The sequence below is a fragment of the Budorcas taxicolor genome, chromosome 15, assembly GCF_023091745.1.
Source record: "Budorcas taxicolor isolate Tak-1 chromosome 15, Takin1.1, whole genome shotgun sequence".
Classification (NCBI taxonomy): domain Eukaryota; kingdom Metazoa; phylum Chordata; class Mammalia; order Artiodactyla; family Bovidae; genus Budorcas; species Budorcas taxicolor.
In genome coordinates, this window is record NC_068924.1 from 5,705,941 (window position 1) to 5,731,754 (window position 25,814).

The following is a 25,814-nucleotide window of genomic DNA, read 5'->3' on the forward strand; positions in this document are numbered from 1 at the left end:
AAAAATTAGGGCAGAAATAAATGCAAAAGAAACAAAAGAGACCATAGCAAAAATCAACAAAGCCAAAAGCTGGGTCTTTGAAAGGATAAATAAAATTGACAAACCATTAGCCAGACTCATCAAGAAACAAAGGGAGAAAAATCAAATCAATAAAATTAAAAATTAAAATGGAGAGATCACAATAGACAACACAGAAATACGAAGGATCACAAGAGGCTACTATCAGCATATACATGCCAATAAAATGGACAACGTGGAAGAAATGGACAAATTCTTAGAAAAGTACAACTTTCCAAAACTGAACCAGGAAGAAATAGAAAATCTTAACAGACCCATCACAAGCACGGAAGTTGAAACTGTAATCAGAAATCTTCCAGCAAACAAAAGCCCAGGTCCACGGAGCTTCACAGCTGAATTCTACCAAAAATTTAGAGAAGAGCTAACACCTATCCTACTGAAACTCTTCCAGAAAATTGCAGAGGAAGGTAAACTTCCAAACGCATTTTATGAGGCCACCATCACCCTAATACCAAAACCTGACAAAGATGCCACAGAAAAAGAAAACTACAGGCCAATATCACTGATGAACATAGATGCAAAAATCCTTAACAAAATTCTAGCAATCAGAATCCAACAACACATTAAAAAGATCATACACCATGACCAAGTGGGCTTTATCCCAGGGATGCAAGGATTCTTCAATATCCACAAATCAATCAATGTAATTCACCACATTAACAAATTGAAAAATAAAAGCCATATGATTATCTCAGTAGATGCAGAGGCCTTTGACAAAATTCAACATCCATTTATGATAAAAACTCTCCAGAAAGCAGGAATAGAAGGAACATACCTCAACATAATAAAAGCTATATATGACAAACCCACAGCAAACATTATCCTCAGTGGTGAAAATTGAAAGCATTTCCCCTAAAGTCAGGAACAAGACAAGGGTGCCCACTTTCACCACTACTGTTCAACATAGTTCTGGAAGTTTTGGCCACAGCAATCAGAGCAGAAAAAGAAATAAAAGGAATCCAGATTGGAAAAGAAGAAGTACAACTCTCACTGTTTGCAGATGACATGATCCTCTACATAGAAAACCCTAAAGACTCCACCAGAAAATTACTAGAGCTAATCAATGAATATAGTAAATTTGCAGGATATAAAATCAACACACAGAAATCCCTCGCATTCCTATACACTAAATAATGAGAAAGTAGAAAAATAAATTAAGGAAACAATTCCATTCACCATTGCAACGAAAAGAATAAAATACTTAGGAATATATCTACCTAAAGAAACTAAAGACCTATATATAGAAAACTATAAAACACCGGTGAAAGAAATCAAAGAGGACACTAATAGATGGAGAAATACACCATGTTCATGGATTGGAAGAATCAATATAGTGAAAATGAGCATACTACCCAAAGCTATCTACAGATTCAATGCAATCACTATCAAGCTACCAGCGGTATTTTTCCCAGAGCTAGAACAAATAATTTCACAATTTGTATGGAAATACAAAAAACCTCGAATATCCAAAGCAATCTTGAGAAAGAAGAATGGAACTGGAGGAATCAACTTGCCTGACTTCAGGCTCTACTACAAAGCCACAGTCACCAAGACAGTATGGTACTGGCACAAAGACAGAAATATAGATCAATGGAACAAAATAGAAAGCCCAGAGGTAAATCCACACACCTATGGACACCTTTCTTCGACAAAGGAGGCAAGAATATACAATGGATTAAAGACAATCTCTTTAACAAGTGGTGCTGGGAAAACTGGACCACTTGTAAAAGAATGAAACTAGAACACTTTCTAACACCATACACAAAAGTAAACTAAAAATGGATTAAAGATCTAAACATAAGACCAGAAACTATAAAACTCCTAGAGGAGAACATAGGCAAAACACTCGCCAACATAAATCACAGCAGGATCCTCTATGACCCACCTCCCAGAATACTGGAAATAAAAGCAAAAATAAACAAATGGGATCTAATTAAAATTAAAAGCTTCTGCACAACAAAGGAAACTATAAGCAAAGTGAAAAGACAGCCTTCGGAATGGGAGAAAATAATAGCAAATGAAGCAACTGACAAACAACTAATCTCAGAAATATACAAGCAACTCCTGCAGCTCAATTCCAGAAAAATAAACTACCCAATCAAAAAATGGGCCAAAGAACTAAACAGATATCTCTCCAAAGAAGACATACAGATGGCTAACAAACACATGAAAAGATGCTCAACATTACTCATTATCAGAGAAATGCAAATCAAAACCACAATGAGGTACCGTTTCACACCAGTCAGAATGGCTGTGATCCAAAAGTCTACAAGCAATAAATGCTGGAGAGGGTGTGGAGAAAAGGGAACCCTCTTACACTGTTGGTGGGAATGCAGACTAGCACAGCCACTATGGAGAACAGTGTGGAGATTCCCTTAAAAACTGGAAATAGAGCTGCCTTATGACCCAGCAGTCCCACTGCTGGGCATACACACCAAGGAAACCAGAATTGAAAGAGACACGTGTACCCCAATGTTCATTGCAGCACTGTTTATAATAGCCAGGACATGGAAGCAACCTAGATGTCCATCAGCAGAAGAATGGATAAGAAAGCTGTGGTACATATACACAATGGAGTATTACTCTGCCATTAAAAAGAATACATTTGAATCAGTTCTAATGAGGTGGATGAAACTGGAGCCGATTATACAGAGTGAAGCAAGCCAGAAAGAAAAACACCAATACAGTATACTAACACATATATATGGAATTTAGAAAGATGGTAATGATAACCCTGTATGTGAGGCAGCAAAAGAGACACAGATGTATAGAACAATCTTTTGGACTCTGTGGGAGAGGGCGAAGGTGGGATGATTTAGGAGAATGGCATTGAAACATGTATAATATCATATAAGAAACGAATCACCAGTCTAGGTTAGATGTAGGATACAGGATACTTGGGGCTGGTGCACTGGGATGACCCAGAGAGATGGTATGGGGAGGGAGGTGGGACGGGGATTGGGAACACGTGTACATCCATGGCAGATTCATGTCAACGTATGGCAAAACCAATACAGTATTGTAAAGTAAAATAAAGAAAAAAAAATGAATGCAGAGTTCCAGAGAATAACAAGGAAAGATAAGAAACCCTTCCTCAGTGATCAATGCAAAGAAATAGAAGTCATGTCTACAATGATAGACTGAACCTGAGATCAGAAAATATACAATCTCTCATAACATATTTTGGGCAATTTAACTGCAATATCAAGGCTTTTATGTCATGAAATCTGGCTCAGGTACCAAAAGACCCAAAAACATTTAGATCTGCAACATTTATAGTGTTGTGGTTGGGATGTGGCTGGATCTTATGTGCCCTGGATCCTTCTCAACTGAGGGTTTCCCACCCAAATCAGGACTCAATTTTTGTCATTCTCTTGCATTAGCCACGGGTTACTACAGGTTATTTCACAGTTCTTAGCAGAAACAAAATGCAGACTTTAGGAGTACTGCAAGTCAAAACACGTGAGTAGCACCAGCTCCTAAGGCTGAAGAGACACTTAGGCAAAAATTATTCAAAACAGGTTATTCCATCCCAACTGGGACAGCAGACGCCTTCTCCAAAGAGAGAACGGACTAGGTTAGAAGGGTGCAAACTAGGTCTTGCTGCCTATACTTTCCTCTGAATAGCTACCAATTTTCCGTGTCTGCCTGCCGCCATCCCCTCCATCTCCGCCCCAGAGTCCACTTTATTAACCGTTTTAGGCACCGAAGCTGTCTAGAGAAGCCGGGAAACTGTGAAAGAAGATGGGGTATAATTTGGGGTATAGAGATCATGGATGTTTTACGTATAAAGTGAGTGAAGTCGCTCAGTCGTGTCCGACTCTTTGAGACCCCATGGACTCACCACGCTCCTCCATCCATGGAATTTTCTAGGCAAAAGTCCTGGAGTGGGTTGCCATTTCCTTCTCCAGAGGATCTTCCCGACCCGGGGATCGAACCCCGGTCTCCGGCATTGCGGGCAGACGCTTTACCGTCTGAGCTACCAGGGAATCATCAACGAATTTGTCTTTTCCACCCCTCGCCCCATCTTAGGCTAGATCACTCAGAAAAACAGCAACAACAAAAAAAACCATCTGACGGCCCAGGACCCGTCAAAGGGGATTCCATCTACTCCAGCTTCTTTCCTGGACCTCCCTTTACGCCGCCCTCGCCCAAGGCGTCTCTCTGTCACTGGAAGCCGCAAGCATTCCCCGCACCCCACCAGAAAACTACTCTTCAAAGACTTCCTTCCGAGCCCAGAAAAGCCCGGTGCGCCCGCTGTCAGGAGAGGCAGCAGGTGCTCGCTTTTTTCCAAAAAACACGAAACTGCCATTTCTGAGGGGGCGGGCGGGGAAGGAACCTGATGAAGCGTTCTGGGGCTCGCAGACGCCCGCGGGAAGGGGAGGGGGCGAGGAGAGCCCCGCGCGCCCAATCGCAAGCCCCGCCCTGTCCCCGCCCCTCTGCCTCGGCCCCGCCCCGGCGCCTCAGCCCCGTGCTGCGGCCCGCCGCCTCAGCCCGCCCCGCGACCTCAACCCCGCCCCGCCCCCACGCCTCGGCCCCGCCCCGCCCCACCTCCTGGGCCGGCACGCGACGCCCCCTCCCGGCCAGGTTCCCGCGCCCGATTTGGTGTTTGGGGGGAGGCGGCGGGAGGGGTGGTGTGCGCGGCGGAAGGGGAAGGGGAACAGGCTCTCAGCCGTGCCGCCGCCGCCCGGTGAGGACCCGCGAGGCCTCGGCGTCCCGCCTCGGAACAATGGGACTCGGCGCGCGAGGCTTCCTGACGTTGCTGGCCCTGGGGGTCGTGCTGGGGGTGGCGCTGCTGAAGGTCTTCACGGACAGCGCGGACCCCGAGGGTGAGTGGCCGCGGGGCCGCCCCCGGCCCGCGAGCCTCCCGGCTGGCTGTGGCCTCGCGGAAAGTTGTGCGAGTGTGGGGACGAGCGCGCGGCGGCCGTGCGCGGGCCTGAGGCGGCGGGGGGCCGCCAGCTGAAGGGACGTCTGGCCCTCCGCTCAGCTCCGGGGTGCGCCGCGGTCGCGGCCGGAGGGCGGCGAGTCACCTGTTGCGCTACCGATCATCGGCCTGCAGCGCGGTTGTTACAGCCTTTCCCCAAAGTTAACGTTTCTCGGGGAGGTTAGAGTTCCTCTCAGGCTTCCTTTTGTAAACGGTTAGGGGGACTGGAAAATATGTCTACCGACTCCTGAGCAGACGTGTTAGTTGCGAACCTTTCAGCGTTTTCCGGCGTCTCATCGCCTCGTGTAAAATCAAACCGGTTATGCATATATAGTCTTAAGGACCCCAGACGCCTCAAGTTTGCACTTTGGGGCTCATGTGGCAGGTTGGGCGCTTCGGGGGCATGCGACCAGCCCTCCCGGGCGCAGGTGATGCTCGCGCCCTTGTGGATGGCCGCTCCCGCCCTTCGTGTACCGTAAACAGCGGCCGAGGCGCATCGGCTCTGCGGCCTTGAACAGCTGCGCGGATGTTAGGAGTTCAGGATACCTCCAGTAGAGTCATGACAGAATGATTTTGACCTTTCGCTTCTAGGGGAAGGGAGGTGTCCCTTTAGGCCGTTGGCCTTTTGGGGACTTTTTCGATAAAGCGGCAAAAGCTGGGATTTCCTGTGTAAATTCTGTTTTCTCTTTTTCAACTCTAATGGAAGTCAGATCACTGGTTAATGATCAGTAAACCACAATAAGTTAGTTTAAAGACCCGAGCTTTTCATGGCTTTTAAATTCTACCCACTGTATTTTAGTTTTACATTAGTTTTATCCAGCAGTTTGCAAAACCGGGTAATTCAGACACAACGCCTACTTTTGCTAGAATAATCTGGGTGAATTAGACAACGATTTTCTTTTGCTTTGCTGAATTTTTTTGTTTGCTTTGCTGAATTGCACATGTGACAGACTAGCTTTGTAGACCGCATTTTGAGATCATTTAAGGAAAGAATGATCAATAAAAGCATGTCCATCATATTTTCAATATTATGAGGTGTTTGATTGTAAAAGTGATCTGTCTAGAGTTAAAGAGTATAACTTGGTGCTAATTTTATAACAATATTCATGTCAGTAGGTCTCCATTTTTTATTTTACTTTGTAAAAGTATGCCTTTTTATTGTTTCTCTGAAGAATTACTGAGTAGAGAAAAAGTGTCCTTGCTTTTCTTGTACCCTCATAACAGACTTTTTTGCCCTAATTTAATACTCACTGTTTGACAGTTCTGTTTATTACCTGATATCTCACTAGATGTTAATGCTATTTGAAAATTTTGGAATGCTCTACTATGTGAGAGCCTTGATTTCATGAACTGGTATAACCAATGTGAGCAGGAATCCATTTCTCCAGACTGTATTGTCACCTTGAAACTAAATGAAGGTTCTATAAAGGACATCTCAAAAGAATGAGTAAATGTTGTCCTAGTGTTTATAGGTAATCTGTAATCCGTTTAAAGTGTCATTATGAAGTGCAGTGATTTTTGTCAGACTAGAGTTCCGTAACTAATTTTTACCAGACACTCTCATCTCACTCTGTGAGCTTCTCACTCTGTGCTAATTGAGGTCCATACATCATCCCATTGGATCCTTCCAGTATTATCCCCATTTTATAATGAGGAAATTGAGGCTTAGAAGTTACCTAACTTGTGCAAAGTGAAACAACTAATAGATGTTTGATTTCAGAGGCCAGAATCAATCTTTCAACCATTTTCCACTAAGCTACATTGTGTGATGTTGACTCTTCAAGCAATACTGTCATTGCCCAGAATATTGTGGGAAAAGAAAAAAAGATTAGTGAAATTCTGCTTTTAAGATATTCTTCAGTCTGCTGCATAATTTCATAAATATTTTCAGCTGAAGGAGGAGGGATACTATGAACAAGTTAGCAAGCCAGCAAACAGGATAGAATGTGGTAGTACAATGAAAGATATCAGGGATGGGAAAGCTGTTACTCGGACTGTTAGTAGTAGCAAGTGACAGAAACCCACCTTAAACAAGCATAGGGGAAAGGAGGGAATTTAATGACCATGAACTGAAAAGCCCAAGGATTGAGGTGGCTTCAGAAATGCTGCCTTCAAGATTCAAACAGGTTGCTAAGAGACAGCCATTTCTAATGCTCTAGATTGCATCTGGACTGACTGTGGCTCAGATCATGAACTCCTTATTGCCAAATTCAGACTTAAATTGAAGAAAGTAGGAAAAACCACTAGACCATTCAGATATGACCTAAATCAAATCCCTTATGATTATACAGTGGAAGTGAGAAATAGATTTAAGGGACTAGATCTGATAGATAGAGTGCCCGATGAACTATGGAATGAGATTCGTGACATTGTACAGGAGACAGGGTTCAAGACCATCCCCATGGAAAAGAAATGCAAAAGAGCAAAATGGCTGTCTGGGGAGGCCTTACAAATAGCTATGAAAAGAAGACAAGCGAAAAGCAAAGGAGAAAAGGAAAGACATAAACATCTGAATGCAGAGTTCCAAAGAACAGCAAGAAGAGATACGAAAGCCTTCCTCAGTGACCAATGCAAAGAAACAGAGGAAAACAACAGAATGGGAAAGACTAGAGATCTCTTCAAGAAGATACCAAGGGAACATTTCATGCAAAGATGGGCTCAATAAAGGACAGAAATGGTATGGACCTAACAGAAGCAGAAGATATTAAGAAAGATGGCAAGAGTACACAGAAGAACTGTACAAAAAAGATCTTCACAACCAGGATAATCACGATGGTATGATCACTCACCTAGAGCCAGACATCCTGGAATGTGAAGTCAAGTGGGCCTTAGGAAGCATCACTATGAACAAAGCTAGTGGAGGTGATGTCATTCCAGTTGAGCTATTTCAAATCCTGAAAGATGATGCTGTAAAACTGCTGCACTGAAAATGCCAGCAAATTTGGAAAACTCAGCAGTGGCAACAGGGATGGAAAAGATCAGTTTTCATTCCAATCCCAAAGAAAGGCAATGCCAAAGGATGCTCAAACTACCGCACAGTTGCATTCATCTCACACGCTAGTAAAGTAATGCTCAAAATTCTCCAAGCCAGGCTTAAAGAGTATGTGAACCGTGAACTTCCAGATGTTCAAGCTGGTTTTAGAAAAGGCAGAGGAACCAGAGATCAAATTGCCGACATCCACTGAATCATTGAAAAAGCAAGAAAGAGAGTTCCAGAAAAACATCTATTTCTGTTTTATTGACTATGCCAAAGCATAGTGTGGATCACAATAAACTGGAAAATTCTGTGAGAGATGGGAATACCAGACCACCTGACCTGCCTCTTGAGAAACCTATATGCAGGTCAGGAAGCAGCAGTTAGAACTGGACATGGAACAACAGACTGGTTCCAAATAGGAAAAGGAGTATGTCAAGGCTGTATACTGTCACCCTGCTTATTTAACTTATATGCAGAGTACATCATGAGAAACACTGGGCTAGAAGAAGCACAAGCTGGAATCAAGATTGCTGGAAGAAATATCAATAACTCAGATATGCAGATGACACCACCCTTATGGCAGAAAGTGAAGAGGAACTAAAAGGCCTCTTGATGAAAGTGAAGGAGGACAGTGAAAAAGTTGGCTTAAAGCTCAACATTCAGAAAATGAAGATCATGGCGTCTGGTCCCATCAGTTCATGGGAAATAGATGGGGAAACAGTGGAAACAGTGTCAGACTTTATTTGGGGGGCTCCAAAATCACTGCAGATGGTGACTGCAGCCATGAGATAAAAAGACGCTTCTCCTTGGAAGAAAAGTTATGACCAACCTAGACAGCATATTAAAGCAGAGACATTACTTTGCCAAAAAAGGTCCGTCTAGTCAAGGCTATGGTTTTTCCAGTGGTCATGTATGGATGTGAGAGCTGGACTGTGAAGAAAGCTGAGCGCTGAAGAATTGATGCTTTTGAACTGTGGTGTTGGAGAAGACTCTTGAGAGTCCCTTGGACTGCAAGGAGATCCAACCAGTCTATCCTAAAGATTAGCTGTGGGTGTTCTTTGAAAGGAATGATGCTAAAGCTGAAACTCCAATACTTTGGCCACCTCATGTGAAGAGTTGACTCATTGGAAAAGACTTTGATGCTGGGAGGGATTGGGGGCAGGAGGAGAAGGGGACGACAGAGGACGAGATGCCTGGATGGCATCACCGACTTGATGGACGTGAGATTGAGTGAACTCCTGGAGTCGGTGATGGACAGCGAGGCCTGGCATGCTGCAATTCATGGGTTTGCAAAGAGTCAGACATGACTGAGCAGCTGAACTGAACTGAACTAAGATTACATCTGTCAAACCTTAGGCAAGCGCTGAAATGTTCTTAGCCTGCAGGGGGAATCCAAATAAGAGGAACTTTCTAAAGTGATTGAGTTCAGTTCAGTTCAGTTGCTCAGTCATGTCCGACTCTATGTGACCCCATGGATGCTAGGCCTCCCTGTCCATCACCAAGCCCTGGAGCCTACTCAAATTCATGTCCACTGAGTCAATGATGCCATCCAACCATCTCATCCTCTATCGTCCCCTTCCCCTCCCACCTTCAATCTTTGCCAGCGTCAAGGTCTTTTCAGATGAGTCAGTTCTTCGCATCAGTTGGCCAAAGTATTGGAGTTTAAGCTTCAGTGTCAGTCCTTCCAATGAATATTCAGGACTGATTTCCTTTAGGATGGACTGGTTGGATCTCCTTGCACTCCAAGGGACTCTCAAGAGTCTTCTCCAACGCTGAAGTTCAAAAGCATCAATTCTTTGGTGCTCAGCTTTCTTTGTAGTCCAACTCTCACATCCATGAAGGAGTACTGGAAAAACCATAGTTTTGACTAGACGGACCTATGTTGGCGAAGTGATGTCTCTGCTTTTTAGTATACTGTCTAAAATGATTTCCACACTTCAAAAACCACCATAATGGGTAGCCAGTTAGGAGATGAAATTAATCTTTAATGATTCTGGGCCATTTTATGAACTTAATTCCATTTAGAGTAGCATTGTGCTATAATACTTGAGTCTTTTTTTGTCAAGTAAAGCATCCACCTCCTTGTACTTAGATTGTCCAAGACATTCTTTATTTCAGCTTGCACACAGTAGGTACTTCATAAGTATTTTTTGAAAAAAGGTGAAGAGCTTAGAAGATAGTTTCTGCCTTCTTCCTCAAGTCAAAACAAAAGAAAAAAGTAAAGCATCCATCATAAGAGTGACAACAGCAGGGAGAGAAAAATAGGAGGCTCTTGTAATCTAGGCAAAAGATGAAGACATGGGGTAATGGGGATAAGAGGGTAGAGTCTAGATCTACTTGGGGTGTGGAACTGAAATCATTGCTAATGGATTGGATGGTGAAGTGAGGAAGAAGGAAGAATCAAAAGATAACTTCCTGGTGTTAGGGTTGAGCAACCAGCAATGCAACAACTGGGAACATGAGGGCAGAAGCAGGTTTATTGTAGAAAATCAACACTTCCATTTGGCACTGATGTACGCACTTTGGAATCAAACACCCTGGTCCACATCTGAGAATCCGCCGCTTACTGGCTCGGTGGCCAGAATCTGCCTGCAAGGCAGGAGACCCTGGTTTGATTCCTGAGTGGGAAAGATCCCCTAGAGAAAGGGATCGGCTACCCACTCCAGTATTCATGGGCTTCTCTGGTGGCTCAGATGGTAAAGAATCTGCCTGCAGTGCAGGAGACCTGGATTCCATCCCTTGGTTGGGAAGATCCCCTGGAGGAGGACTTGGCAAGTCACTCCAGTATTCTTACCTAGAGAATCGCTATGAACAGAGGTGCCTGGTGGGCTACAGTCCATGGGATCGCAAAGAGTTAGACACAACGGAGCAACTAAACACAGCTGGGTGGTCCCCTGTTGGTCTCCTGTGGGTCTTCTGTGGGACTTCTGTCACTGCCTAGCTGTGTTCCTGTCGCAAAATTGTTTTGGGGGTTAGATGGGCTAATGCAGGTTACATGCCCCCCACAAGGCGTGGCAAGTAGTAAGCCCTTCGTAATATTGTCAGTTATTTGCTACCTGCTGCTAAATACATCTAAATACATAGCCTCCTAACCTTGATCTTTTTCAGGTTTAATCTTCACACCATAGTCTTTTGGGATAAATGGATTATGGTTCCAGCAAGAGAAAGAAATTTGCACATAGAGTAAAGATAGCTCCATCAGAATTGTTATTGCTTACTTTCTTTGTACTTGGGAGATTTTTGGGGTGGGGAGGGCCTTCTTTGGAAAAGTACATAATAACATACTTGCTCACCTCCCATGTAATATATGTATTTAATCTTCCCTTATACAAAGATCCAAGGTGAATAATGCACCCTGAAAAGTTGCTTAACTGGAGCATAGAATTCTTCCATACTTTTTCCACATTTTAAGGTACTAGTTAAAAATTCAAAGAATTATGTCAAGAATGCTTCCAATTTTACATGAAAACCCTAAGCCACTTCATCTTCTCTCCATTGTATGAAGTTAGGAGTGCTGGTGCACAAGACCTGGGGCACTCATTAATAGTAAGGGTGGTCCACTCTCCTCAGAAGAGCGGAGTTGTCTGTAGTAGAAATTCCTCATAAACACATGGCCTCATGTCCAAACTATTTTATCAGTAGCCAGCACATAGTAAGTACCTGGTAAGTATGTACATTAGCTATATGTTTTCTGTCTTTAAAAATCTAGTAGTATAGATCTAGATTTATGAACAATTTCAAGGCATATTTCATAGAAGCAGTGCAAAAGTAGAACTTCCTGCGGAATAATCTACCCTCCACCCCTCAGGGGCTGAAAGAAACATATTGCCAGTACCCTTAGTTCAATATTGATGGCTGTTCTTCACAGGATATTTCTTTGTTTTTATAGGATCTCCAAGCCAGAAGAATCCTATGTCTGTAGAAAACTCCAATGATAACCAAGCAGGTGAGTTTTAAAAGGTCAGAAAACGGATTATCTGTCTAGCATACATAAACTAATATCAGCTAGTCCAGTACATGTAAGCTGGTACACTGACCTGTCTTAACCATGATTTGTGCGTTTGTGAATACTTAAAGCCTACCATCAGAGGCTTCCCTTAGTAGGCATCAGGAAATGACAGTTCACTGGATTCACCATCTTTCTCAGTTTAGCAAAGTTGTGAGTAAATTCTAGAACTATTAATAAAAAAATGCTGGAATTTATTACTGAGTTTTGAAGCACATTTTTAGGTATGACACTTTGTGCTCTGCCTGTGAATATGAACTAGAATTCATAAATATGCTGATCTTGCTGGTAGAAGAAATCATTTTAAACTGGTCAGCCATGGCAGCCTTAATTTACCTTGGTGGACTCTAAGGAGACCCTGCTTATATTTCACCCATCAGTTAGATTTCAATCTACCCCCTTTCTTCCTTATTGAAAAGGTAGATGACACTTTTTTCTTCTGCTTTTAGTTTAGGACAGATGGATTTCTTCCTTGATTTTCTGAATTAACATGGAAGGAGAGGAACCAGACTAACGTTATAATAATAGTGCCATCAACGCATGTTTCTTCTAAGTGATATTTAGTTTATCTTCTCACTGCCTTCATTAAGAGTGACAGAGGTAGAAACTTTAAAAAGGTACACAAATCCTATCACTGAACCCATTTTTTCTACTTTTATTCAACAAATATTTATTAAGTGTCTTTAATGTGTGGACACAGTACAAAAGGGACCAAGCTCTGACTTCTTGGAGTTTTTCTTTGTTTTTTGTGTTATTTTATTGTTGAAACATACACGTAAAATAAAATTCACAACGTTAGCCATTTTTCAGTGTAGAGGTGGCATTAAATACATTCACAATATTGCGCAATGTCATGTTATTTTTATTAATTTTTATTGAAGTACAGTTAATTTACAATGTTGTTTTAATTTCTGCTGTACAGCAAAATGACTTAGTTACATACATGTATACATTCTTTTTTATTTTCTTTTCCATTGTGGTTTATTGCAGAATAGTAAATGGAGTTCCTGAGCACCGGTTGATTCTCAGTTCTATATGTAACAGTTTGCATCTACTAACCCCAGACTCCTAGTCCCTCCCTCCCATTAGAAACCTTGGGGTTTCTTTGGAAACCCTATGTCTGTTCTGTACGTCTGTGAGTCTGTTTCTACTTCATAGATAGGTTCATTTGCACCATATGATAGATTCCACATATAAGTGATTTGTTCTTCTTTAGTCACTAAGTCGTGTCTGACTCTGTGACCTCATGGACTGCAGCATGCCAAGCTTCCCTGTCCTTCACTATCTCCCGGAGTTTGTGCAAACTCATGTCCATTTATGTACATCGCTGATTAATCAGTGATTAATCCACCCAGTCACCTCATCCTCTTTTGGCCCGTTCTTCTTTTACCTTCAATCTTTCCCATTATTAGGGTCTTTTCCAATGAGTCAGTTCTTCGCATCAGATGGCCAAAGTATTGTAACTTCATCATCAGTCTTTCCAATGAATATAGAGGTTGATTTTCTTTAGGATTGAATGGTTTGATCTCCTTACTGTCCAAGGGACTCTTAAGAATCTTCTCCAGCACTGCATTCAAAAGCATCAAATCTTTGTGTTCAGCCTTCTTTATGGTCCGACTTACATCCATTCATAACTACTGGAAAAACCATAGCTGATGGACCTTTGTTTGCAAAATAATGTCTCTGCTCTTTAATATACTATCTATATGGTGATTCCCAGACTTCAGAAGCCACCATAATGGGTAACCAGTTAGGAGATGAAATTAATCTTTAATGAATCTGTGCCACTTTATGAACTTAATTCCATTTAGTGAAGTATTCTTCTGTAATACTTGGTGTCTTTTTGTCATGTAAAGTATCCTCCTCCTTGTACTTAGATTGTCCAAGACAGTCTTTATTTCAGTGCTTGCACACAGTAGGTACTTCCTAAGTATATTTTGAAAAACGGTGAAGAGGTCTTAAAACTATAAAGTGCTTAGAAAGAAGGCAGTTTCTGCCTTCTTCCTCAAACCAAAAAAAAAAAAAAGAAAAAGGGAAAGCATCCGTCATAAGAGTGACAACAGCAGGGAGAGGAAAAAAGGAGGCTCTTGTAGTCTGGGCAAAAGATGAAGACATGGGGTAATGGGGATAAGTGGGTAGAGTCTACTTGGGGTGTGGAACTGAAATCATTGCTAATGGACTGGTTGGTGGAGTGAGGAAGAAGGAAGAATCAAAAGATAACTTCCTGGTGTTAGGGTTGAGCAATCAGCAATGCAACAACTAGGGACGTGAGGGCAGAAGCAGGTTTATCGTAGAAAATCAACACTTCGATTTGGCACTCTCATGTACGCACTTTGGAATCAAACAGCCTGGTCCACATCTGAGAATCCGCCGCTTACTGGCTCGGTGGCCAGAATCACCTGCAAGGCAGGAAACCCTGGTTCAATTCCTGAGTGGGAAAGATCCCCTAGAGAAAGGGATCAGCTACCCACTCCAGTATTCATGGGCTTCCCTGGTGGCTCGGACGGTAGAGAATCCGCCTGCAGTGCAGGAGACCTGGATTCCATCCCTTGGTTGGGAAGATCCCCTGGAGGAGGACATGGCAACTCACTCCAGTATTCTTGCCTGAAGCATCTCCATGGACAGAGGTGCCTGGTGGGCAGCAGTCCGCAGGATCAGAGTCAGACACAACGGAGCAACTAAACACAGCTGGGTGGTCCCCTGTGGGTATCCTGTGGGTCTTCCTGTAGTGTTCTGTCACTGCCTAGCTGTGTTCCTGTCGCAGAATTGTTTGGGTGTTAGATGGGCTAAGGCAGGTTACATGCTCCCCACAGGTCCTGGTATTGTTACGCCCTTCATAATATTGCCAGTTATTTGGTACCTGCTTCTAAATACATCTAAATATATAGTCTACTGACCTTGATCTTTTCCAGGTTTAATCTTCATACCATAGCTTTTTGGGAATAATGTACTATGGTTCCAGCAAGAGGAAGAAATTTTCTCACAGTAAAGATAGCTCCATCAGAATTATTATTGCTTACTTTCTTTTTACTTGAAAGGTTTTTTTTTAGGGGAGGCCTTCTTTGTGAAAAGTACACAATAATACACTTGCTCGCCTCCCATGTAATATATGTCTTTAATCTTCCATTATATAAAGATCCAGGGTAAATAATGTACCCTGAAAAGTTGCTTAACTGAGGCATAGAATTCTTCCAAACTTTTTCCAAATTTTAAGGTACTAGTTAAAAATTCCAGAGAAGGCGATGGCACCCCACTCGAGTACTCTTGCCTGGAAAATCCCATGGACGGAGGAGCCTGGTAGGCTGCAGTCCATGGGGTCACGAAGAGTTGGACCTGACTGAGCGACTTCACTTTCACTTTGCACTTTCCTGCATTGGAGAAGGAAATGGCAACCCACTCCAATGTTCTTCCCTGGAGAATCCCAGGGACGAGGGAGCCTGGTGGGCTGCCGTCTATGGGGTCGCACCGAGTTGGACACGACTGAAGCAACTTAGCAGCAGCAGGTAAAAATTCAAAGAATTATCTTGAGAAGGCTTCCAACTTTACGTGAAAACCCTGACTGACTTCATCTTCTCTCCATTGTATGAAGTTAGGCGTGCTGGTGTACAAGACCTGAGCACTCGTTAATAGTAAGGGTGGTCCACTCTCCTCAGAAGAGCAGAGTTGTCAGTAATAGAAATTCCTCATAACCACATGGCCTCATGTCCAAACTATTTTATCAGTGGCTGGCACATAGCACTAGGTAAATGTGTACATTAGCTATATGTTTTCTGTCCTAAATAATCCAGTGATGCAGATCTAGACTTATGAACAATTTCAAGGCATGTTTCATAGAAACAGTGCAAACGTAGAACTTCCTGTGGAATAATCTACCCTCCCAACCCACGTAGCCGAAAGAAAAACATTGCCAGTACCCTTAGTTGAATATTGATGTCCTTTCTTCACAGAATATTTCTTTGCTTTTATAGGAAATACAAACAAGAATGATCCTAAGTCTGCAGAAAACTCCAGTGATAACCAAGGAGGTGAGTTTAAAAAGGTCAGAAAATGGATTTTCTGTCTAGCATACATAAAGTAATGTCAGCTAGTCGAGTACATGTAAGCTGGTACACTGACCTGTCTTAACCATGATTTGTGCATTTGTGAATGCTTAAAGCCTACCATCAAAGGCTTCCCTTAGCAGGCATCAGAAAATGATAGTTCACTGGATTCACCATCTTTCTCAGTCTAGCAAAGTTGTGAGTAAATTCTAAAACTATTAATAAAAACATACGGGAATATATTACTGAATGTAGAAGCACATTTTTAGGTATGACATTTTGGGCTGTGCCTATGAATATGAACTAGAATTCATAAATCTGCTGATCTTGCTGGTGGAAGAAATCACTTTAAGCTGGTCAGCCGTGGCAGCCTTAATTTGCCTTCAATCCACCCCTTTGCTTCCCTATTGAAACAGTAGATGAGGCTCTTTTCTTGTGCCTTTACTTTGGGACAGATGGATTTCTTCCTTGATTTTCTGAATTAACATGGAAGGATAGGAACAAGCCTGATGTTATATAGTACCATCATCACATGTTTCTTCTAAGTAATATTTAGTTTATCTTCTCACTGCCTTTATTAAGAGTGACAGAGGTAGAAACTTAAAAAGGTAGAGAAATCCTATCACTGAACCATTTTCTCAACAAATATTTATTGAGTGTCTCTAATGTGTGGACATAATACAAAAGGGACCAAACTCTGACTTCTTGGAGTTTTTGTTTGTTTTTTTGTGATATTTTATTGTTGAAACATACACATAACTTAAAATTCACAGAGTTAGCCATTTTTAAGTGTTTAGTTCAGTTCAGTTGCTCAGTCGTGTTCAACTCTTTGCAACCCCATGAACCGCAGCACACCAGGCCTCCCTGTTCATCACCAACTCCTGGAGTTCACCCACACTCATGTGCATCAAGTCGATGATGCCATCCAGCCATCTCAGCCTCTGTCGTCCCTTCTCCTCCTGCCCCCAATCTCTCCCAGCATCAGGGTCTTTTCCAATGAGTCAACTGTTCGCATGAGGTGGCCAAAGTACTGGCATTTCAGCCTCAGCATCAGTCCTTCCAATGAACACCCAGGACTGATCTCCTTTAGGAAGGACTGGTTAGATCTCCTTGCAGTCCAAGGGACTCTCAAGAGTCTTTTCCAACACCACAGTTCAAAAGCATCAATTCTTTGGCACTCAGCTTTCTTCACAGTCCAACACTCACATCCAGACATGACCACTGGAAAAACCATAGCCTTGACTAGACGGACCTTTGTTGGCAGAGTAATATCTCTGCTTTTTAATATGCTGTCTAGCTTGGTCATAACTTTCCTTCCAAGGAGTAAGTGTCTTTTAATTTCATGGCTGCAGTCACCATCTGCAGTGATTTTGGAGCCCCCCAAAATAAGTCTGTCACTGTTTCCACTGTTTCTCCGTCTATTTCCCATGAAGTGAAGGAACCAGATGCCACGATCTTAGTTTTCTGAATGTTGAGCTTTAAGCCAACTTTTTCACTGTCCTCCTTCACTTTTACAAGAGCTTTTTAGTTCCTCTTCACTTTCTGCCATAAAGGTGGTATCATCTGCATATCTGAGGTTATTGATATTTCTTCCAGCAATCTTGATTCCAGCTTGTGCTTCTTCCAGCCCAGTGTTTCTCATGATGTACTCTGCATGTAAGTTAAATAAGCAGGGTGACAATATACAACCTTGACGTACTCCTTTTCCTATTTGGAACCAGTCTGTTGTTCCATGTCCAGTTCTAACTGTTGCTTCCTGACCGGCATGTAGGTTTCTCAAGAGGCAGGTCAGGTGATCTGGTTTTCCCATCTCTTGAAGAATTTTCCACAGTTTATTGTGATCCACACAGTCAAAGGCTTTGGCATAGTCGATAAAGCAGAAATAGATCTTTTTCTGGAACTCTGTTGCTTTTTCAATGATCCAGTGGATGTTGGCAATTTCATCTCTGGTTCCTCTGCCTTTTCTAAAGCCAGCTTGAACATCTGGAAGTTCATGGTTCACGTATTGCTGAAGCCTGGCTTGGAGGTTTTTGAGCATTATTTTACTAGACTGTGAGATGAGTGCAATTGTGCAATAGTTTAAGCATTCTTTGGCATTGCCTTTCTTGATAATACACTTTCTTTTTAAGTGTACAGGTGGCATTAAATACATTAACAATGTTGTGCAGTGTTATGGAGATTTTTTATGAAATTTTTATTGAAGTACAGTTAATTTGCAATGTTGTGTTCATTTCTGCTGTATAGCAAAATGACTTAGTTATATACATGTATACATTCTTTTTAATTTCTTTTCCATTGTGGTTTATTCCAGAATAGTAAATGGAGTTCCCTGAGCAACATTCTGGTTTCTCAGTTCTATATGTAACAATTTGCATCTACTGACCCCAGACTCCTAGTCCCTCCCTCCCCGACCCCGGCTCCCCCTTGGAAACCCTATGTCAGTTCTGTATGTCTGTGAGTCTCTTTCTACTTCATAGATAGTTTCATTTGTGTCGTATTTTAGATTCCACATAGAAGTTATTGGTTGTTGTTTAGTCACTAAGTCGTGTCTGTGACCCCATGGACTTGGACTGCAGTATGCCAAGCTTCCCGGTCCTTCATGTCTCCCAGAGTTTGCTCAAACTCTTGTCCATTTAATCAGGTCACTGATTAATCATTGATTAATCCATCCAATCACTTCATCCTCTGTTTCCTGCTTCTTCTTTTGCCTTCAATCTTTCCCAGCATCAGGGTCTTTTCCAATGAGTCAGCTATTCACATCAGGTGGCCAAAGTATTGTACCTTCAGCATCAGTCTTTCCAATGAACTTTGAGGGTTGTTTACTTTAGGATTGACTGCTTTGATTTCCTTGTAGTCCAAGGGACTCTCAAGAGTCTTCTTGCAACACCACAGTTAAACAGCATCAATTCTTTGGCACTCAGCCGTCTTTATAGTCCACCTCTCACACACATATATGACTACTGCAAAAACCATAGCTTTGACTAAACAGACTATTGTTTGCAAAGTAATGTCTCTGCTTTTTAATATGCTATCTATAAAGTGATTGCCAGACTTCAAAAGCCACCATAATGGGTAGCCAGTTAGGTGATGAAATTAATCTTTAATGAATCTGTGCCACTTTATGAACTTAATTCCATTTAGTGAAGTATTCTGCTGTAATACTTGGTCTTTATTTGTCATGTAAAGCACCTGCCTCCTTGTACTTAGAAAGTCCAAGATAGTCTTTATTTTAGTGCTTGAACACAGTAGGTACTTCCTAAGTATTTTTTGAAAAACGTGAAGAGGTATTAAAACTAGACAGAGCTTAAAAAGAAGACAGTTTCTGCATTCTTCCTCAAGCCAAAAAAAAGAGAAAAGGAAAGCATCTGTCATAAGAGTGACAACAGCAGGGAGAGGAAAACAGGAGGCTTTTGTAATCTGGGCAAAAGATGAAGACATGGGATAATGGGGATAAGTGGGTAGAGTCTAGATCTACTTGGGGGTGTGGAACTGAAATCGTTGTTAATGGATTGGATGGTGGAGTGAGGAAGATGGAAGACTCAAAAGATAACTTTCTGGTGTTAAAGTTGAGTAATCAGCAATGCAACAACTGGGAACATGCAAGCAGAAGCAGCTTTGTTGTAGAAAACCAGCACTTTGATTTGGCACTCTCATGTATGCGCTTTGGAATCAAACAGCCTGGTCCACATCTGAGAATTTGCCGCTTACTGGCAGGGTGGTCAGAATCTGCCTGCAAGGAAGGAAACCCTGGTTCGATTCCTGGGTGGGAAAGATCCCCTGGAGAAAGGGATCGGCTACCCACTCCAGTATTCATGGGCTTCCATGGTGGCTCAGACGGTAGAGAATCCGCCTGCAGTGCAGGAGACCTGGATTCCATCCCTTGGTTGGGAAGATCCCTTAGAGGAAGACATGGCAACTCACTCCAGTATTCTTGCCTGGAGCATCTCCATGGACAAAGGTGCCTGGTGGGCAGCAGTCCACAGGATCACAGAGTCAGACACAGCGGAGCAACTAAACACAGCTGGGTGTTCTCCTGTGGGTATCCTGTGGGTCTTCCTGTGGTGTTCTGTCACTGCCTAGCCTGTGTTCCTGTCCCAGAATTGTTTGGGTGTTAGATGGGCTGCTGCAGGTTACATCTCCCCACAAGGCATCGCATGTAGTAAGCCTTTCATAGTCTTGGCAGTTATTTGCTACCTGCTGCTAAGTACATCTAAATACATAGCCTACTAACCTTGATCTTTTTCAGGTTTAATCTTTACACCATAGTCTTTTGGTATAAATGGATTATGGTTCCAGCAAGAGGAAGAAATTGGCAGAGAGTACACATAGCTCCATCAGAATTGTTACTGCTTACTTTTTTGAACTTCGGAGTTTTTTGGATTGGCGGAGGCATTCTTTGGGAAAGTACCCAATAACGTACTTGCTTGCCTCCCATGTAATATATGTGTTTTTTCTTCCATTATATAAAGATCCTAGGTGAATAATGCACCCTGAAAAGTTGCTTAACTGGAGCATAGAATGGTTCCATACTTTTTCCAAATTTTAAGGTACTAGTTAAAAATTCAAAAAATTATATCAAGAAGGCTTCCAAGTTTACGTGAAGACCCTAAGCCACTACGTCTTCTCTCATTGTATGAAGTTAGGTGTGCTGGTGCAGGAGACCTGGGGCATTCGTTACTAGTAAGGGTGGTCCACTCTCCTCAGAAGAGCAGAGTTGTCAGTAGTAGAAATTCCTCATAACCACATGGCCTCATGTCCAAACTATTTTATCAGTGGCCGGCACATAGCAAGTACCTGGTAAGTGTTACATTAGCTACATGTCTTCTGTCTGGAAAAATCCAGTGATGCAGATCTAGATTTATGAACATTTTCAAGGCATGTTTCATAGAAGCAGTACAAAAGTAGAACTTCCTGTGGAATAATCTACCTGCCACCCCTCAGAGGCTGAAAGAAACATATTGCCAGTACCCTTAGTTTAATATTGATGACCGTTCTTCACAGGATATTTCTTTGTTTTTATAGGATCTTCAAGCCAGAAGAATCCTCAGTCTGGAGGTAACTCCAATGGTAACAACCAAGCAGGTGAGTTTTAAAAGGTCAGAAAACTGATTATCTGCCTAGCATACATAAGTAATAGCAGCTAGTCCAGTACAGGTAAGCCTATACACAGGCCTGTCTTAACCATGATTTGTGCGTTTATAAATACTTAAAGCCTACCATCAATGGCTTCCCTTAGTAGGCATCAGGAAATGATAGTTCACTGGATTCACCACCTTTCTCAGTCTAGCAAAGTTGTGAGTAAATTCTAAAACTATTAATAAAAACATACTGAAATGTATTACTGTGTTTTCAAGCCCATTTTTCGGTGTGACATTGTGCGCTCTGCCTGTGGATATGAACTAGAATTCCTAAATCTGCTGATCTTGCTGGTGGAAGAAATCACTTTAAGCTGGTCAGCCATGGCAGCCTTAAATTGCCTTGGTGGACTAGTTGAAGACCCTTCTTATATTTCACCCATCAGTTAGATTTCAATCCACACCCTTGCTTCCTTATTGAAACAGTACATGAGGTTTTATTGTTATGATATTAGTTTGGGAGAGATGGATTTCCTCCTTGATTTTCGGAATTAACATGGATAGATAGGAACCTGACTGATGTTATAAAGAATAGTACCATCAACGCATGTTTCTTCTAAGTGATACTTAGTTTATCTTCTCACTATCTTTATTAAGAGTGACAGAGGTGGAAACTTAAAAAAGGTATACAAATCCTATCAGTGGACCCATATTTTCTACTTTATTCAACAAATATTTATTGATTGTCATGGACATTTTTTATTAATTTTTTTTGAACTACAGTTATTTTACAATGTTGTGTTCATTTTTGCTGTACAGCAGAATGATTTAGTTATATACATATATACATTCTTTTTTATTTTCTTTCCATTGTGGTTTATTGCAGAATAGTAAATGGAGTTCCCTGAGCACCGCTGTGGTTTCTCAGTTCTAAATATAACAGTTTGCATCTACTAACCCCAGACTCCTAGTTCCTCCCTCCCCGACCCAGGCTCCGCCTTGGAAACCCTAAGTCTGTTCTTGATGTCTGTGAGTGTGTTTCTACTTCATAGATAGGTTCATTGGCTCCATATTTTAGATTCCACATAGAAGTGATTTGTCGTTGTTTAGTCACCAAGTCGTGTCTGTGTCTGTGACCCCATGGACTTGGACTGCAGTATGCCAAGCTTCCCGGTCGTTCATGTCTCCCAGAGTTTGCTCAAACTCTTGTCCATTTAATCAGGTCACTGATTAATCATTGATTAATCCATCCAATCACTTCATCCTCTGTTGCCCCTTTCTTCTTTTGCCCTCCATCTTTCCCAGCATCAGGGTCTTTTCCAATGAGTCAGCTCTTTGCATCAGGTGGCCAAAGTATTGTAACTTCAGCATCAGTCTTTCCAATGAATATTGAGTTTGATGTTCTTTGGGATTGACTGGTTTGATATCCTTGCTGTCCAAGGGACTCTTAAGAATCTTCTCCGGCACCACATTCAAAAGCATCAGTTCATTGTGTTCAGCCTTCTTTATGGTCTGACTCATATCTGTACCTGAATACTGTAAAAACCATAGCTTTGACTAGACGGACCTTTGATGGCAAAATAATATCTCTGCTTTTTAATAAGCCATGTATAAAGTGATTTCCAGACTTCAAAAGCCACCATAATGGGTAGCCACTTAGGAGATGAAATTAATCTAATGAATCTGAGCTACATTATGAACTTAATTAAGTCCATTTAGTGAAGTATTGTGCGCTAATACTTGGTCTATTTTTGTCACGTGAAGCACCCACCTCCTTTTACTTAGATCGTCCAAGACATTCTTTATTTCAGTGCTGGCACACAGTAGGTACTTCCTAAGTATTTTTTGAAAAAGGTGAAGAGGTCTTAAAGCTAGAAAGAGCTTAGAAAGAGGGCAGTTTCTGCCTTCTTCCTCAATCCAGAGGAAAGAAAAATGGAAAACATCTGTCGTAGGAGTGACAACAGCAGGGAGAGAAAAACAGGAGGCTCTTGTAATCTGGGCAAAAGATGAAGACATGGGGTAACGGGGATAAGAGGATAGAGTCTAGATCTACTTGGGGTGTGGAACTGAAATCATTGCTAATGGATTGGATGGTGGAATGAGGAAGAAGGAAGAATCAAAAGATAACTTCCTGGTGTTAGGGTTCAGCAATCAGCAATGCAACATCTGGGAACATGAGAGCAGAAGCAGCTTTACTGTAGAAAACCAGCACTTCGATTTGGCACTCTCATGTATTTGCTTTGGAATCAAACAGCCTGGTCCACATCTGAGAATCCGCCGCTTACTGTCTGGGTGGACAGAATCTGCCTGCAAGGCAGGAAACCCTGGTTCGATTCCTGGGTGGGAAAGATCCCCTGGAGAAAGGGATCGGCTACCCACTCCAGTATTCATGGGCTTCCCTGGTGGCTCGGACAGTAAAGAATCCACCTGCAGTGCAGGAGACTTGTTCCATCCCTGGGTTGGGAAGATCGCTTAGAGGAAGACATGGCAACTAACTCCAGTATTCTTGCCTGGAGCATCTCCATGGACAGAGGTGCCTCATCGGCTACAGTCCGCAGGATCAGAGAGAGTCAGACACAGCGGAGCAACTAAACACAGCTGGATGGTTCCCTGTGGGTCTCCTGTGGGTCTTCTGTGGTGTTCTGTCACTGCCTAGCTGTGTTCCTGTCGCAGAATTGTTTGGGGGTTAGATGGGCTAAGGCAGGTTACGTGCTCCCCACAAGGCGTGGCATGTAGTAAGCCCTTGGTAATATTGTCAATTATTTGCTGCTGCTGCTAAGTCGCTTCAGTCATGTCCGACTCTGTGCGACCCCATAGACGGAAGCCCACCAGGCTCCCCCATCCCATGAATTCTCCAGGCAAGAACGCTGGAGTGGGTTGCCGTTTCCTTCTCCAATGCGTGAACGTGAAGTCCCTCAGTCATGTCCGACTCTTAGCGACCCCATGGACTGCAGCCTACCAGGCTCCTCCATCCATGGGATTTTCCAGGCAAGAGTACTGGAGTAGGGTGCCATTCCCTTCTCCGCAATTTTTGCTATCTGCTGCTAAATACATCTAAATACATGGTCTACTGACCTTGATCTTTTTCAGGTTTAATCTTCCCACCATAGTCTTTTGGTATAACTGGATTATGGTTCCAGCAAGAGGAAGAAATTGGCAGACAGAGTAAACATAGCTTCTTCAGAATTGTTTCCGCCTACTTTCTTTGTACTTGGGAGGTTTTTGGGGTTGGGAGGGCCTTCTTTGGGAAAGTATACATTAACATACTTGCTCACCTCCCATGTAATATATGTGTTTAATCTTCCATTATATCAAATATCCAGTGTGAATAATGCACCCTGATAAGTTGCTTAACTGGAGCATAGAATGCTTCCATACTTTTTCCACATTTTAAGGTACTAGTTAAAAATTCAACAAATTATATCAAGAAGGCTTCCAAGTTTACGTGAAAATCTAAGCCACTTCATCTTCTCTCATTGTATGAAGTTAGGCGTGCTAGTGCACAAGACCTGGGGCACTCGTTAATAGTAAGGGTGGTCCACTCTCCTCAGAAGAGCAGAGTTGTCAGTAGTAGAAATTCCTCATAACCACATGGCCTCATGTCGAAACTATTTTATCAGTGGCCGGCACATAGCAAGTACCTGGTAAGTGTTACATTAGCTACATGTTTTCTGTCTGGAAAAATCCAGTGATGCAGATCTAGATTTATGAACAGTTTCAAGGCATGTTTCATAGAAGCAGTGCAAAAGTAGAACTTCCTGTGGAATAATCTACCTGCCACCCCTCAGAGGCTGAAAGAAACATATTGCCAGTACCCTTAGTTCAATATTGATGGCCGTTCTTCACAGGATATTTCTTTGTTTTTATAGGATCTTCAAGCCAGAATAATCCTCCGTCTGGAGGTAACTCCAATGGTAACAACCAAGCAGGTGAGTTTTAAAAGGTCAGAAAATGGATTATCTGGCTAACATACATAAGTAATATCAGCTAATCCAGTACAGGTAAGCCTGTACACAGGCCTGTCTTAACCATGATTTGTGCATTTGTGATGCCTTCTCTTCGTAGGCATCAGGAAATGATAGTTCACTGGATTCACCATCTTTCTCAGTCTAGCAAAGTTGTGAGTAAATTCTAAAACTATTAATAAAAGCATACTGGTATTTATTACTGTGTTTTCAAGCCCATTTTTTGGTGTGACATTGTGCACTCTGCCTATGAATATGAACTAGAATTCATAAATCTGCTGATCTTGCTGGTGGAAGAAATCACTTTAAGCTGGCCAGCCATGGCAACCTTAATTTGCCTTGGTGGACTCTAAGGAGACCCTGCTTATATTTCACCCAAGAGTTAAATTTCTATCCATGCCCTTGCTTCCTTATTGAAACAATAGATGAGGCTTTTTTCTTGTGCTTTTAGTTTGGGAGAGATGGATTTCTTCCTTGATTTTCTCAATTAACATGTAAATTCGGAACCAGACTGATGTTATAAATAATAGTACCATCAATGCATGTTTCTTCTAAGTGATATTTAGTTTATCTTCTCACTGCCTTTGTTAAGAGTGACAGAGGTAGAAACTTAAAAAAGGTATATAAATCCTATCCGTGGACCCATATTTTCTACTTTTATTCAACAAATATTTATTGAGCATCTTTAATGTGTGGACACAGTACAAAAGGCACAAAGCTCTGACTTCTTGGAGTTTTTCTTTGTTTTT

The 25,814-nt window shown here is 42.2% G+C and overlaps 1 protein-coding gene across 1 annotated transcript in view; it reads left to right on the plus strand.

The window, feature by feature from the left end:
• Positions 1–4,420: 4,420 nt before the first annotated feature.
• Positions 4,421–25,814, plus strand: part of TMEM123 (transmembrane protein 123) — an 86,163-nt gene continuing 64,769 nt past the window's right edge. The window contains exons 1-5 of the mRNA XM_052652988.1: positions 4,421–4,907; positions 11,869–11,925; positions 15,954–16,010; positions 21,048–21,107; positions 24,970–25,029. Coding sequence (XP_052508948.1) covers positions 4,421–4,907; positions 11,869–11,925; positions 15,954–16,010; positions 21,048–21,107; positions 24,970–25,029 — 721 coding nt within the window. The remainder of the gene's footprint in view (positions 4,908–11,868; positions 11,926–15,953; positions 16,011–21,047; positions 21,108–24,969; positions 25,030–25,814) is intronic.